Source organism: Lampris incognitus, chromosome 11, assembly GCF_029633865.1.
Source record: "Lampris incognitus isolate fLamInc1 chromosome 11, fLamInc1.hap2, whole genome shotgun sequence".
Lineage (NCBI taxonomy): Eukaryota > Metazoa > Chordata > Actinopteri > Lampriformes > Lampridae > Lampris > Lampris incognitus.
The window spans coordinates 29,981,208-29,998,230 of NC_079221.1; the positions used below are offsets into that span (position 1 = coordinate 29,981,208).

Below are 17,023 nucleotides of genomic sequence, written 5' to 3' on the forward strand. Positions count from 1 at the left end.
CCTCCCAAACTGGTGAGTAGCTTCATCAACTTTTGGTGTGAGCCCCGAATTTCTGAGATATCTTGCTTAATAGCAGTTATCGCTCAGTTGTGTCTATGAATTCTGCCCAGTCTCCAGCAGGAGACTTCACTCACACTTTTTAAATGTTTACTTATACAATAGATGAGCAAAGGAGAGTAAGCATAGCAGGAAAGCTCTGGTCCGATCCAAATGACCACTTAAAATATCAGGCAGCGTTTATATCTTGACTCTGGATGAAAAAAAGCAAAACAAAAACAGATAAAGCTATGAACAAAAGAAGGCATATCTTGAAGAAGTGATTTGTTTCTTAGATTTATTGTTAATTTTGTGTTAGCACAGGAAACAACAAAGATGCTTAAACTGCCAGCCTCGAACTGAAACCACAACGTTCAACAAATTGTGAAACTGGTCATGAATACACTTCAGCAGGTCAGTAGATGGTAGTGATTGTAACCTCAAACAAGCTCGGGTAAATGACTGATATCTTTACATACATATTTACATCTATGTATCTGTATTCATATGCCGTAATCTATCCATCTATAGACAGATAAGATGGTTAGCAACCACTATGGTGGAAGGAATAAAAAGAGCATACTAGTTTTTATGGATGGTCCAGTGGTTGAAGAGACTTTCCAGTCATCAGAAGATCAGACCCTCTTCTTCATCAACATAGTATGTCGACAGACATTCTCCATCATAGTTTTCAGCACTAAAATTGACACACACAGGTTTACTGTATCGATTGAAAACAAGTTTGATCATGCCTGTTGGACGTTAAGTTCCATTTTCATTTGGTTATCGTCTTGTTTTCACTATCTAACATGAATGTTGACAAATTCGGCAACGAACTGAACATTGCACCTCTTGCCTGATGCACTGCAGGTCTGTCCAGTGACAATATGCTGATTCTCAAAAAAGCAAGTGTCTTTTCTCTTTGAGGTCGGGGTCTTGCTCGGGGTCTTGGTCTTGCAAGGAAGTAAACTCAGGTCCTCTGGTTGATAGACAGTTAGCCGGTGGGCACGGGAACCACTGGGCATGGCTGTCGCCTCACAGCAAGAAGGTCCTGGGTTCGAATCCCGGGGTTGTCCAACCTTGGGGCTCATCCCAGGTCGTCCTCTGTGTGGAGTTAGCATGTTCTCCCCGTGTCTGAATGGGTTTTCTCCGGGTGCTCCGGTTTCCCCCACCATTAAAAGAAACATGCATGTTAGGGTTTATACTCCTGTCTGTGCCCCTGAGCAAGGCAATGGGAAAAGAGCTGGAGTTGGTCCCCCAGGCGCTGCATGAAGGCGGCAGCGCACTGCTCCTAGCTGCACAGATCACAGCTAGGATGAAGAGATTTGCAGTTGATTTGCAGTAACTGGATTTCCTCAAGGGGATTAATAAAGAACACTTAATTTGATTTACAACACCCTACTGCTCATAAAATCAACACCTTAATTGATAAAATAAACTAAAATACAGCTTTGTATTTGTTATGTCAGCTTATCGACCTGTTAATGTGAAATGGATACAGCTGGAATGCTACAACACATTTCTTCCTAAATCCATCTGTTCTGTCACATATCCTTATCGCAGATGGAGAGATATAAACTAGAATTGAAAGTCCATCTTGAACTCCAGTGCTGCAGTTTACCAGCTGCTGTTTACTGACTGTTTGTGGCTCAGGAAGAACTGATACATACGGAGAAGGTTTTTATAGTAAGGCGGACTTCACTGGGAAATACCCCCCCTCTCTCTCTCTTTCTCCGTTCCTGTCTTCTCCATCTCTCCCCTTTTTCACTCGCACACTTTGTCTCTCTTTCGATCTCACATTCAGTCCCTCTCCATCTTTCTTCCACAGCCTCATCCTCACTTCTCTTCCTACCCCCCCCCCTTCATGTCATACGTCCTCCCTCTCCGTTTCTCTCTCCCTCTGTAGATGGACAGCCATAGAGGTTCGTCCCCGTCCCTCCAAAGATGCAGCTATGCCAGCTGGAGTGTGGACTCTGAAACCATGGCTTTGACGACACCAGGTACGAGAGACTAAAGTGAGCTCACAGGAACTTTGTTTTTATTGTTTCTTTAAACTATAAGGAAACCCAACAAAGTTCCTTGAAGGGACCCTTTATGAAGGGATGAACTTTCGTCAAAGGACCCTTTAGAAATAGTCTCCTTCATGGAAGGTAAGTGCTTACTGGCTTTCATGAGATTGTAAAAGAATCCCTGATGAACCCTTTACTGAATCCAAGGTGGTACAGAGCTGACTGTTTGCTTTCCTATCTCGTGTTTTGTGTGCTTCTCTGCTTGTTTCTGTTTACTCGTCTACCTCTGTCTGTACTGTACCTACCTATTTCTTGCTACCTAGCTGCCTACCCAACACCTTTGTCCTGTGGCGTAGCATAATTGTGGTTGGCCCCGGTGCAATTTTTTTTTTTTGCTGGCTACCTGCAAGGCAATGTGTGGGTCTACTTGCCAGCTTGTGTATGTTTTTGCAATGCAAAACAAAGGTGTGTTATGAAGGAGAGACACCTAGAACAAAGGATATTTCCCACTCTTTCTTCTACCTGTCACAGAAATCTCTGGAGGACTGATGAAAAGGACATCAATCGATCATCCCCCACCAATGTCAGTCTCCAGGACCAGGACCAAACGACAGGGGGCTTTCAGAAACTACCGTCCCAAGTCTGACTCCAATGTTTCCAAAACAAAGATCATCTTCAGCAAAAAACACACTGGTCCTCATGACAATGGCAAGGGAACTCATGATGGGGAGGATGAGAGTGTTGATCAAGATGACTATAAGGAGATAATCAGACCTACAGATGCTCACCAGAGAAGCCAAGAAGACCCGTCTCTTCAGCCCCGAGAGGATGAGGGCTTCCACCTGCCCAGGAGCAGTCCAGTCATCTCCAGACGACGAAGGTCCCTGTCATGGCATGGGGCAGCCAGTGAGCCCTCTCTTTCAAGGTGATATGATGCTCACACGTTGTAAAGGGTTTCGATAATAGCTCCCTCGGTGCCTTAGGTTTAATGTGGACAAGATCAAAACTACTTTTGGAATGACATTTTACTGAGTGTGTCCCAAAAAAATGCACTAATCCTAAGTACACGGAGCATTAGGTTTAGGAATCAGGGGCTCAATTCCCAGTGTGAGTACAAACACTATCAATTTTAAAGATATATATTACGATCTTTAATCTTAATGTTAGCCTCTCTCGTTTGTTTGTTTTGAGTTTAGATGGATTTGAAATGACTATTTCTTTAAAATGTATCATCTGTGAAAAAAAGAAACAAGATTTTCATTTCTCAATATTTTACATTTATTTCCATCACAGTTTACATATACCCAATCAAATCTTTTCTGCCGTCAGCTCTTGTTTTCCCTCCACTTCCTCTGGTGAGCCTACTCTGGGTCACGACGGAGGCCACACTGCACTACGCATGGAGGAGATAACTGGGACCTCGGAAACTTTGCCAAGCCCCGATAACCAGTCCGTCCCGCTCCAGGAGAACAGGAAGCCACGCTGCGTCTCTGCCTCGTCCAATCTGAGTAGTCTGCTGTTTGCCAGGCTCCACCTCCCCCTTAGGATACAGCAGGTGTTGGGTGAGGATTGCTGGAGACGGGATTTGAGGCAGCGTTGCAGCTCTGATGTCTATACCAGACCAGGTAGGGTGGTACAGGATGAAATTGCCCATAAGGCTCAGTAACCGCTTGGCTCTATATGTAGAAATAAAAAAAAAAGAAGGCCCCGGAGGCTTTTTGTTTATTACAAAATAAGTAATTTGTAAGTAGACGTGAGTGTGTATTTATGTATTTGTGTGTGTGTGTGTGTGTGTGTGTGTGTGTGTGTGTGTGTGTGTGTGTGTGTGTGTGTGTGTGTGTGTGTGTGTGTGTGTGTGTGTGTGTGTTTCAGTTACCACACACTATGACAGTCAGGATAAACGATTCAGTGATCTCCCACAACGCACGTCGGACATCTTCAGGACCAGTTGTGAGCTTGAGAAAGTGTGTCTTTCTATTTGGTATTGTAAATTGTATATGGAAAACATTAAATGAAGACACATAAGTGATAGTTATTGAGATACTACAGTCTCAAACTGTGATTTATTTGACTATGTAAATCTGAGGTATATTTATGCATAATATTGAAAAGTCTTGAGTTATAGACTGAAAATAAGCATTTTGTGTCTTTCTCAACCGATCGTAATTGAAAACATGGGCTTGATTCACTCCAATGTTTACAAAAATTACTGATGCAAACAAACCATTTACACCATCAGAAAAATTTAAAAAAAAAAAGTCTGGGCGTTCGGGTAGCGTAGCGGTCTATTCTGTTGCCTATCAACACAGGGATCGCCAGTTCGACTCCCCGTTTTACCTCCAGCTTGGTCGGGCGTCCCTACAGACACAATTGGCCGTGTCTGCGGGTGGGAAGCCAAATGTGGGGATGTGTCCTGGTCGCTGCACTAGCGCCTCCTCTGGTCGGTCGGGGCACCTGTTCGGGGGGAACTGGGGGGAATAGCGTGATCCTCCCACGCGCTACGTCCCCCTGGCGAAACTCCTCACTGTCAGGTGAAAAGAAGCGGCTGGCGACTCCACATGTATCGGAGGAGACATGTGGTAGTCTGCAGCCCTCCCCTGATAGGCAGAGGGGGTTGAGCAGCAACCGGGACAGCTCGGAAGAGTGGAGTAATTGGCCAGTTACAATTGGGGAGAAATCCCCCCCCCCAAAAAAACCGTTAAAAAATCTGATTTAGTTGATGTTTAGTGGTAGTCCTTGTGTCACGAGACCTGTCAATCAAGTAAGGAATGATAGCAGGTTCCAATCCTGCATTTTGTATTTTAGTGGTAGGGTGACCCTTTTGTTTACAGTTGAATTAGGGATTGTACCTTTAATATTTTTCTGTGTAGGAGAATGCTCACTTCATTGTCGTGGACATGGTCCTGGAGGTCCTGGAGGGGGTGAAGTGGACCTTAACCTTCAGTCAATGGACTTCCACAAACACAGAAACATACCAACATACAGACTGTAGTGAGGAACTTGCACTTACACAAAAACACACAAGGAAATCTGAGACAGGCCCATACCAACCCGCACAGATGTCCGAGGTGGGAACAGACAGACAGACACACGGCTCTGACAAAGACACACACCTATACCCACACACACAAAACTCTGACCCAGACTTACACAACAACAGACAAAGACCTCAAACTGATGCAGACCTGTGTAAAAACACACAGAGCTCTAATGTGGGCACATACGCACAGCAACACACACTAAGTGAAGAGGGCGGGCCGGGGAATGCCAACAGAGCGTGTGCAGGCGAGGACACGCACAAGTCTGAAGAAGACTCGCACACGAACTCACACGTTTCCAAGGCAGACATGCATATACACCCACACACACACAAAGAAGAGGAACCAGACAACCATCAATCTGCACACCAGCTGAAGACTCTCTCTGTCCTCTCCACTGACAGTGGCTTTGAAGGTAAGGAGCTGCCATGCAGACAGTGTATTAACATAAGGTATAACAAATATAGACTGTATGTACACGTAAGATAGAATAAAGCATATTTAACAAAAGAAAACAGAACGGGGATGGACTAAATCGAATTGAGACAGAATGAACAGAGCTGAAATGAAGGTGTGTCTTACATATTAGCATTTCAAGTTGGCCTGTTCTCTCTGCTTCACATAAGGTTTCCTTCAGGTACATAAATTTCCTCTTAAAGTCCAAAGACATGCATGCTAGGCGCATTGGAGGCTACAAATAGCCCATAGTTATGAACGGTGTATGAGCACTTGCAACTGCAGGTCCTTTGGCGGACAGGCAAAACTGAGCCATGCTGAGATGTGCTCTAGCTCCCTACAAGCCTTGAACTTATCTGAGGTACTGAATGGATGAGAATGGATGAGATAAAGAATTGCTTTAATGTTTTTTAAGTGACACTTCTGTCGCACACTTTTGTGACCGATTTAAGTATAAGAGGTAAACATACTGAATAACCTGTCTCCCCAGTTAGAATAGAATAGAATAGAATAGAATACACTTTATTTGTCATTCGTACATACATACAATGAAATCCACTCTCTGCATTTAACCCATCCTAGCTGTGTATCTAGGAGCAGTGGGCAGCCGCCATGCAGCACCCGGGGACCAACTCCAGCTCCTCTTTCCATTGCCTTGGTCAGGGGCACAGACAGGAGTATTAACCCTAACATACATGTCTTTTGGTTGGTTTTCAGTATTATTTATGTTGATAGTAAAATAGTTATAGTTGGGGTGTCTAGATTATAGGGCTGCTGAACACCAATCAAAACCCTTAAATCTAGTGAGGACATTTAAGATCTGGGAGAGGTATTGAATTTTGAAATACAGAATATATCTGAGCTGCTGAAATAGGGCCCTGTGATGGACTGGTGGTCTGTCTAGGGTGTCTCTCCACCTGCCGCCCAATGACTGCTGGGATAGGCTCCAGCATCCTCGTGACCCCGATTGGTATAAGCGGTTTGGATAATGGATGGATGGATGGATACGTGTCTTTTTGATGGTGGGAGGAAACCGGAGCACCCGGAGGAAACCCAAGCAGATATGGGGAGAACACGCAAACTCCACACAGAAAGGACCTGGTGTGGCCTGGGGTTCGAACCCAGGACATTTTTACTGTGAGGCAACAGTGCTAACCACTGGGCCACCGTGCTGCCAAGTTGAAAGGCTGAGCATCCTGAAATTGTTTGAAGTGAATTCGGAACAGTAGAGCACTGTTTTGTATGAAATAACTTACCAAAGCCTGACTTGAAAAGTACTTTGGTAAGACCTTGTAGTATTGACCTTACCACAGAGTCCAGTGTACTGAAGAAGCTATGTATAATACTTTGGTGCTGCTGGAGCATGGTGTGACCAGTAGCTATCAGCGGGGGTTTCTGTATGTTACTGGTTGAAATTAAGTTAACAATTCACGCTGCCACCTCTCCCCAGACTTCTGCATTCAAAAAACACAGGAACTGAGACAGGTGGAAATTTTGTTGTTTCTTTTCTACCATATTCCATTTAGCCTTTAGCAAAGTAATGTAGGTACAAACAACAGCTTTGTGCTTGCGTTGTTCATTTACCCCTTTTCAATACATTATGTATGAAGGAGATTTTCAACTATTTTTGAAGCACATTTTCATTGGTTGAGACAAAGGTGAACTATTGTAAGTCCTACATAGAATATCATATCACTAGATGTTTCCAAACAGTTATAAAGACAATGCGAGAAAAGTTTGGATTCTTTTCTTCAGTGTGTCAAATCAACTTTGTGACATACAAATACCATATTCTAAATGTTACCTGCTGTGTTTTGATTTCAGATTGTGGCATAGACAAAATACTAACAGAGCGAGGTTCTCTGAGAAAGTAAGGAAGACTGAGACAACCATAAATTAATGTGTTTGTACTGTTCCTCTTTATTTGGCCTGTTATTGCCCATTTTAAGACCAATCTTCTCTGACTCGAGGTCCCTGCAGTGTCCCATGATGCATAGCAGTGTGGAGTGGCTGGGCCAGCAGCTGGTGTTGGGTTTCAGGAGGAGCTGGCTCCCCTCCCGAGAGCTCCACCGTGACCGGCACAGCCTCCGCACATCACTGCAGGAGGTCAGCATACCTTCAACTATTAAACATCACCTTGATTCAGACAGCACGTTGCTCAAATTCCCAGCCTTGACAATAGCGATCTCTCTTCTCTTCTCTTCTCTTCTCTTCTCTTCTCTTCTCTTCTCTTCTCTTCTCTTCTCTTCTCTTCTCTTCTCTTCTCTTCTCTTCTCTTCTCTTCTCTTCTCTTCTCTTCTCTTCTCTTCTCTTCTCTTCTCTTCTCTTCTCTTCTCCTCACATAAATCCTGTTCTGGCCTCTCTGCATTGGCTACCTGTTACATATCACACTTATTTTAAAACTCTTAATTACATACAGGGCATTGCATGGCCTACAGTAGTTCCTGGTCATACCAGATCCCTTAGGTCTCTCTGACAGAAGACTAAATGAGAAACTGCGGGTGACTGTATATTCTATACCGTGGCCCCTAAACTTGGGAACAAGAGAGGGAAATCCTAAACCCCCCCCCCCCTTCTACCCTCTACTGTCCCCAGCTGCCTGGTACAAGCTGGGGGGAGGTAAGCAGCAGTCTGACAGAGGAAATCAGACTTAGGACCAGAATGAGAGGAACTCTGATTTGGGCCCCTCCCCGCTTCCAGATCATCTACACTGTTCACCCAACACACAGGTCTGCAGGCACAGCTACATAGAGATTGATGAATGGATCAATAAAGTGATAGGTGGACTGATCGATAGACAGATCAATAATGATTAGGGTATACCTGCCTTCTTCTTCCATGGATTTCACACTCTATTTGTGACTCATTTCCCTTTGACGATGTCTCTTCCAGGCGCAGTGAGGTGTTGGCTTTACAGCACTTCTTATGTGCAGGCTGTGGGACGGGGGTGGAGCCCAGTGAGTATCCAGTGTGTAGTGAATGGCACATGGCTCAATTTATCTGTGGATCCTCACTATATGGTTACAGAGACATGATTTATCAGTATTGCCATGGCTGTGTCCAGTCCACCAGAGGACACCCCCCCCCCAAGAATGGCCTTCCTATTCACTTTCTATTAACTTTTGATTTACATAGGATATTTTATGCAAACAAGTCATTGATCTACCACAGGATACCAATACTCATTCACATGGCAAATTGAACAATATCTCACCTTCTTCTTCAGCAATTTAAGTAGTGTTATTGTGTGTGTGTGTGTGTGTGTGTGTGTGTGTGTGTGTGTGTGTGTGTGTGTGTGTGTGTGTGTGTGTGTGTGTACGTGTACATATACATTTTACATTATGTTTTCTTTGAAATAAACATAACGATTTTTAACCACTTAGGGGATGTTTCACGTTTCCGTATCGTGTCTCTCTGTCTCCAGAGTACATCAAGAAGCTGCGCTATTGTGAGTACCTTGGCAGGTATGCACAATACAGTTGGTTTTTTGTTGTTGTGTTTAGTAATATATATGCTGAGGAGAATGAATAATCAACCTTCAAAACAATCACTGATAATTAAGTTAGAGTAATTTTGTATGGGATTTATTTTTTTCTAAATTCTGTCTCATTAGGTAGGACGTTTACCTGATATGAGCAAATGCTTTGTTCCAGAGGAAACGTGTTTTCTTTTAAAGACTTAGACTAACCTCAATAACAGATCAAATCAGAGCTAGGTAGCATGAAAGCTTATCGTAAAGGCTTATTTGACTGATCTAAATACCAAGATCAAGTTAAAAATGATTTGAATATTGCATTACATTACAGTCATTTAGCTGACACTTTTATCCAAAGCGACTTACAATAAGTGCATTTAACGTAGGAAATCAGGAGAACTACTAGTCATCAGAGGTCATAAGTGCATCTTCTCTCTAAACAAGCATCTAAGAGCAAAACCAGTGCTTAAGTAAAAGCGCAAGAAAGAGATTTTTTTTATTATTATTATTTTTTCAATTAATGAATAGAAAATAATCCTGCTTGTCAGGTATTTCTGCGACTGCTGCCATGGCGGGTCAGAGGCTTTGATCCCGGGCCGGGTTCTGCTCCACTGGGACTTTGGCAGGTAACAATATCACTTGAAAATATTAATGCAATTACTAGCCACACAGCTAATAATTTCACTGCTAATACTTATTTCGCTAATGCAAACACCACTACTTGTACACCCTCCAAAAATAACACAAAGGATTATTGAGCATGCATAAAGACGAACACTAATACTGATGCTAATGCTAATGCCAATACCATGTTTAAGACTAACAGATATGCAAGTACAAATTCTAATCCTGCATGTGCTACGACAACTATTATGGCTTCTTTTGGTACTTAGATTAAATAATGGAACTTTTTTTCTAATTAATCTTATGTTATATACTGACCCTAACAAAAATATTAGTTGAATAACTCCTGTGACCATAAGTAGTACTACTACATCTACAAAGATTAACATTGATAATAGCAATAATGATATTGCTAACACATTGTGCAGCATCTTTTAAAATGACATTTTCATCATTGATAATTAATTTAGCTCAGACAGCAAGACATCCCTAGGTCAGAGGGCTGAGCTGAATCGGACATACATGTGAATCCAGATCACTCGTGCCGAGACAGAATAAGATAAACATTAATATTAATGCTATACGTAGGTACCCTGTGAGTGACTTCTCCAAGCAGCTGCTGGACTCGACGTGGCACCTGCCTCTGTTTGACCTGACCTGCGTTGGAAAGCAGCTCTACAGCAAAGTGAGAGAGCTGGACAAGTTCAGAGTGAGTTTCAAACAAAGCGTGAGAAGAACAAAGAAGAATAGGAAAGAAAACCAAGGAATAAAAAACAAAAACAGGTGTAAGAAAAAGGTCATGGACTGTTGCTGTGACTATTGAATTCAGGGATCCTGAAACAAGAGGAGGACATTGTAAATACAATTGATATTTAAGTTAAAGTCGCTTTCAGACAATCAGACACATTTCTCTGGGAGCTAGTTAAGGTCTGTTCCGGACCACCAGAGGGGTTGGCAGAGCCAGGTCTTCAGACCGGCCAAACAGTCTCATTGAAAATGTCACTTACTCTCCCTTCCTCTCTTTTAATCCTTCTCACCTCCATTCCACCTTACTCATGTTTCAACTCCCCGTCATTGCTTTGGTTTGCACATCCGTCCTTCTTTTCCTTCTTTCGTCTTAATTTCAATCATAACCCCTTCCTTCCTTCCTTCCTTCCTTCCTTCCTTCCTTCCTTCCTTCCTTCCTTCCTTCCTTCCTTCCTTCCTTCCTTCCTTCCTTCCTTCCTTCCTTCCTTCCTTCCTTCCTTCCTTCCTTCCTTCCTTCCTTCCTTCTTTCCTCCCTCCCTCCCTTCCTTCCTTCCTTCCTTCCTTCCTTCTGTCCTCAAGGAGCTGCAAAAGAAGCTGCTGAGCGTTAAGAGACTGTTGACAACATGCAGATTATCTGGCAGGTAGATAGAACAATTCATTTTTACACACACACACACACACACACACACACACACACACACACACACACACACACACACACACACACACACACACACACACACACACACACACACACACTTGCTGGTAGTTCATCGAGTCCAATGATGACATCCCTTCTCATTAACAGTGTGTTCTTTGATGAGTCCAATTCTTGATCCACAAGTTTTATTGCACATTGGGCATAGGAAGTCTCATTTAGTGGTTGTGTGTCTCCTTAGTATTTTCTGTTGTTTTTTTTCCCCACATTCCTCTCCATTCCAGCTGTTCTATACCTCTCTAGCAGATCTCCCGCCAGTTGGAACGGTTGATGGCAGCTTGCTCCAGTCTCAATGGGTCAATACAACAGTTCTTCAGCAATGTTTTTAGCTGGTCTTTGTATCACTTCTTCTGACCATCTGCGGCCCAGCGGCCCAGATGAAGCTGTCCATACAGGATCTGACATGGCAGGCATTCTTGAGGCATCCTGATGACATGCCCAAGCCAGTGCAGTTGGTGTTCAGTGACCATGGCTGCTATGCTCTTGCAGTTTGACCTAACAAAAATCTCAGCATGGGGAACACGGTCACACCACGTGATCCTCATGATTCGCTGCAGACACCTTATGTGGAACTGCTCCAGTAACCTTAGGTGGTGGCTGTATGTGACCCAGGCTTCACAGCTGTATAAGAGAGTTGTAATGCAGACGTTTTTGTAAATGGTAATTTTGGTGTGCAGGTGGAGGTATTTGTTTTGGAAGACCTTATGTCGGTGTTTGCCAAAAACTAGAGGCCTATTGTGAGTATTGTGATCAGTGTTGCAGCCATCAGAAAGGATGCTGCCCAGGTATTTGAAAGATGGAACAACTGAGAGTGGTTGGTGTTCTATAGTGAAGACAGGCATAGTGGGTGGGGGGCTGGACTTCCATTGGCATAACACTTCAGTCACGGTGGTGTTGACAGATAGACCCAGCGTTCTGTAGGCATTCATAACTGTGGCAATGATGGTTTGCAAGTCTCCTGGTGTGTGAGCTACAAGAACACAGTCATCAGCATACTGCAGCTCAAGGACCTGCACTGCTGACAAATTGATGGTTGCCTGGAACCTTCAAATGTTGAAGAGGTTTCCATCTAGCCTAAAGTCTATTGTGATCCCACTACTGCCTTCCAGATCTTTATGGAAAAGCTTTGTGACACAGGAAGAAAATGTTGAAGAGTACTGTTGCCAGCATACATCCCCTGCCTCATTCCAGGGCATACATTAAAGGGCACCGATTTTTGTCCACCTATGGCCACCTGTGCCAACATCCCATATATGAAACTGTGACAAAATGTTCACAAATTTGCTCGAACAGCCAAACATTCTCAGGATTTTCCAAAGCATCTCTTGATTCACAGTGTCAAAAGATTTAGAGAGGTCGACAAAAGCCATTAAAAGGTTTGTGGCACTTTTCGTATAGCTGTCTTACTGTGAAAATCATATCCACAGTACTCCTTCTTCCTGAAACTGCACTGTGACTCTGGCAGCAGATGTTCTGTCAAATGTTTCACCATCCTGCATAGCATGACCTTTGCTAGGACATTGCCTGCAACACCTAGCTAGGATGGATATACCGTGACTGTTATTGCAGATGGACTTGTCACCCCTGTTTTTGTACAGGGTGACAATTTTAGCATCCCTCCATTGTTGAGGGACACTCTGCTGGTCCCAGACCTGTACTGATAGGATGTACTGCTAGATCATTCTGGTGCACAAGTATCCTTGTTTTAGGAGTTCTGCTGAGAGACCGTCACTGCCAGGGACTTGTTGTTCTTGAGGGAGTTGACGGCTGCAAGTACTTCTTGAAAAGTTGGTGAGTGGTCAAGGTCTGAGATGGGTGGATGAATTTGGCAGCTCTTCCAGGAAATATTGGTCAGTTGGTGAGTGCTGGTTAAGTAGGGCTTCAAAATGTTCAGCCCACTTTGCCAGGATCCGCTTTCAGTCTTTCAGGATTGTCAGTCCATCTGCTGATTTTAAGGGTGTGATAGAGCAGTTCCTAGGGCCCTACACACACACACACACGCACACACACACACACACACCTCTTTCTTTTCTTATATATCGTCTGTCATGTCTCAGGATGTCAGAAATAGTCTATGAATTGAAACACACTTGCCATTAACAAGTTACAGCTCTTAGGTATAACCATGTTTTTTTTACAAATAATATAGAATAGAATACTTCTTAAAAACTCCCACAATACGCACAGAACACTGCATTACAAAAAATAGTTTTAAGACATGTTATTGCTTAAAATAATATATCTCTAAAGGACAAATGGTGTGATATTCTATTTGTCCAGCATGATATCACCTTTCTGTTTCCATGTGCTTCTGTCGCAGGGTAATGAGTGAGTTTGAACAACTTCCTGGACATCTGACCCAGCAGCCACACTTATTCTCCATGGATGACCTCCTGCGGGTGAAGAAAGGTCAGCTGGTGCCACTAGCTAGGGCGGTGCTGAGCTCTGCTACTGACCACGTAGACGACTGTAAGGTAAGGGCGATACCAACATCCATCGACCTGTTGTCAGATTAACAGCAATACGAGCCCTGTATATTACTGCTGAGGCGGTTAGTCGATTAATCGATTATTCAATCAACAGAAAATTAAACCATCATAATTTCGGTCACTGATGAATCGTTTTAGACATTTATCAAGTAAAATAGCAAACTTTTGTTTCTTACAACTTCATAAATGCTAAGATTTGCTTGCCTTTCTCCTATTCATATCATTATAAGATAAATACATAAGGATTTTTTTTTTCTGGTCAGACTAAGTAAACAGCTTTAAGCCATCACTTTTGGCTTTGGGAACTTGTAATGGACATTTGCGATTTATATTGACATTTCAGATGATAGATTAATGAATAAAGAAAATTATTGTTGGTGTCAGCCCTACAAGATAGTATGATTATCTTTTTGGGAGGAACTACCGGGGCAGTGGTAAATACCCCCGAGGATCATGTGATCATTTGAGAGCACCACAAGATAATTTATGAATCTACAAAAAAATATTTCAAATATACAAAATAATCTTTACATTTGGTAATAGATGTATTTTTCTCATTAAACATTAGCTATGTGCATGTTTCTAAAAATTATGGCAATGGAAAATAAGTGACTATCACCAGGTGTCACATAGTCAACAGTAGAGGTGGGTTGGGGTGAAGGGTGGGGGGTCTGCACTTGGCAGGGCTTTTTTTTTGCTGGGTGGGACTGTAAGCCAAAGTGGTTCAAGATAAGAATTGTCCTGGACCGGCCGGCGGCATGCACCATGTACAGGAACCATGAATAGAATAGAGCATGTCTGTACATTACCCTATTCAACCAATTTTTTAGGTGACTACTTTCTGTTACACAGCTATGTCTGGGCAGAGGGTTTATCTGTGAGTTCTGCAGGGAAAGAGACATCCTCTTTCCCTTCCAAGGTGACACATGCAAGCGCTGCCCAGGTAAGCACAGATGAATTGCCTGATTTAAAACTTCTTAAAAGTCCTTAAACAGATAAATCTGATGCACACATACATCATGATTGCTTGTCATAAGCTGGATCAAGTCGGAGTAGGTGACTGCACTGACTTCAGCTGGGGCTGAAACGGAACCAACAGCAGGATTAGCTGCATGTGATGTAAAATAAAAGAATAAAAATTTGTGTAAATAACATTTCTTTTTCCAGTGTGCAAGGCCTGTTTTCACAAAGGCTGTTTCATGGAAAAGAACTGCCCAAAATGTGAACGGATCCATTTAAGAAGGAAAGTGCTGGATGAAGTCCCCTCTCACCCTTGACGGTGGAAAACTGATCACAAAACATAATCGTGATTTCCATCATTGAGGGGGAAGTTCTTGCATTTCATCATCCAAGGAGGTTACAATGCAGGATCAGATAAAGAACAGCAGGGAATCAGTGCCTTGCTCAAGGATACATAAACGGGGTGGATGGATGATCAGTGGCATAAGGACAGAACCCAGGTCCTTTAGAGTTTAGCAACCAAGCCACTCCATTACACAATGGAGGTCTGGGGCAATGGGTACACAGTATACAGCCCCGATGCATTCAAACAAGTGGTACACACACGCACACGCACACGCACATGCACACGCACACACACATGCAGATAAGACAAAGACTTTGACGCCCAGGTAAATAGGTTACAGTGTTGCTAGGAATTATTAGCTATTTCACAATTAGCTTTGGACGCTTAGAAGACATTTCAACTAAGACTTATCAACATAATGCGGAGGTCAAAGCTGTTGCGTGAAGTTTTTTGAGTGGGGCGTGAAGGGAGAATAATATGCCAACAAGTTATAATGCCTGGTATGTGAACATGTACTTGGCAAATAAGGGGTTTCAATTGTGATGTTTAACTGCTGTTATATTTAAGAAAGGATGACTAACACGGTTCAATTTCTGTTTGCCTTTTAACACATTAGTTTAAGAATAAATATATACAGACCCTTAAAAAGATTCCCTCTTCATTTTTTTTAAAATTTTCTCATGAAAAATATATAGTTCTTTGAAATAAAACGACATGCACTGGGAAGAGTGATGCCAGCATACAAAGCATGTTACAAACACAGTGTCATAAAATGAAATAAAGGATTATTTTCAACAATGCATTGTCTAAATATGTGCTGACAAATATATGGATTGACTGGGTCGAAAATATCATCTAAAAAAAAGCCAGTTTTTTTCTTTCTTTCTTTTTTAACCTTTGCTGTTGGCAGGCTTGGCATACAACAAAGAATTTGTATGCCAACGTGTCCTGGACTGGGTTTATCTGCAAGTGGAGTTCAGGTTCTCCACCTGCAAAGGCAAGCTTTATTAATTATCAGAAACAGCTTATAATAACTCCGTCCTTTGGATGATCTGAGGATGACAAAAGCACAGGATTTGTTCCCCCCAATTATATCTGGCCAACTACCCCTCTCCTCAGAAGCCGTCCCAGCCGCCGCTCCACCCCCTCTGTTTCCTCCCATACATGTGGAGTTGCCAGCCGCTTCTTTTTACATGACCGTGAGGAGTTTCGCCCGGGGGACGTAGCGCGTGGGAGGATCACGCTATTCCCCCCAATTCCCCCTTCCCCCCGAACAGGCGCCCCGGATCAGCGAATCCCCGTGTTGGCAGGCAACGGACCGCTACGTGTGTTTATGTGCATGCACATGAATCCATATGCGTGCATTTCAACTTAGTTTGATGATTGTGCATGTTTTTGTGTAGGCTTGTTTCCATATGTGCTTATATTTATATGTGCATGTTCATGCCAGCTTGTGTGTAGACGTATGCATGTGTTTTTGTGCACATCCATTTATGTGTCTGTATAAGCCATGTGAGGATAATTGAGCATTGACCACGTCCGTGTGTGGCCCTGCGTATGCATGTGTGTGTGTGTGTGTGTGTGTGTGTGTGTGTGTGTGTGCGCGCGCGTGTGTGTGTGTGTGCGCGCGCGCGCGCGTGTGTGTGTGTGTGTGTGTTGGCAGTTGAATTGAAGTCTTTCAGCGTTCTCCCTTCTGATTGGACGATGTAGTGGAAAGACTGTGTTGTTCGCCTCGTACAATTTCAGCAATTTTTGTTAATTGCGGCTATATGTAAAGTCTACCTTTAGCGCAAGGGTTTGTTTTAGTCAGCGAATTTGCAGCAAAATGACCACACGCTGGAGACGCTGATCACTGAGCTGGAAAAGCATGACTGCTGAACTCACAGACAAGTTGAACGAGGCTCTCGCCCCGATTCATTCAGCTCTGGAGTCCATTACCACAACCGTGGCCAAACACACATCTACTATATCGGGTATGGAAACTACCCTCTCGACTCACTCGGACAACATTACGAGCCTGGAGCAAGAAGTCGTGCAGCTGCGGCTGCTTCGATAACAGAAGAGCAAACTACACCACACAATAGACGGTCTCTATTCTGTGAAATACACTTCAAGCGGCTGTGGG

At 43.2% G+C, this 17,023-nt stretch overlaps 1 protein-coding gene across 1 annotated transcript; it reads left to right on the forward strand.

The window, feature by feature from the left end:
• Positions 1 to 576: 576 nt before the first annotated feature.
• Positions 577 to 14,869, forward strand: rubcnl (rubicon like autophagy enhancer). Its single transcript, XM_056288897.1, has 18 exons — positions 577 to 696; positions 1,943 to 2,036; positions 2,577 to 2,970; positions 3,375 to 3,670; positions 3,918 to 4,009; positions 4,916 to 5,113; positions 5,249 to 5,498; positions 7,364 to 7,409; positions 7,540 to 7,645; positions 8,135 to 8,268; positions 8,432 to 8,496; positions 8,964 to 9,003; positions 9,563 to 9,640; positions 10,227 to 10,347; positions 10,965 to 11,026; positions 13,424 to 13,577; positions 14,445 to 14,535; positions 14,760 to 14,869. Exons 1-18 carry the CDS (start codon positions 577 to 579, stop codon positions 14,867 to 14,869), a joined length of 2,451 nt encoding a protein of 816 aa, XP_056144872.1.
• The last annotated feature ends 2,154 nt before the right edge of the window (positions 14,870 to 17,023 follow it).

Bases quoted from the DNA above. Each gene is read 5' to 3' on its own strand.
- rubcnl (XM_056288897.1), top strand. From the start codon at position 577: ATGGTTAGCAACCACTATGGTGGAAGGAATAAAAAGAGCATACTAGTT. The intron at 2,037-2,576 runs GTACGAGAGACT...TACCTGTCACAG, and splicing joins CATGGCTTTGACGACACCAG to AAATCTCTGGAGGACTGATG. The intron at 2,971-3,374 runs GTGATATGATGC...TTCTGCCGTCAG, and splicing joins AGTGAGCCCTCTCTTTCAAG to CTCTTGTTTTCCCTCCACTT.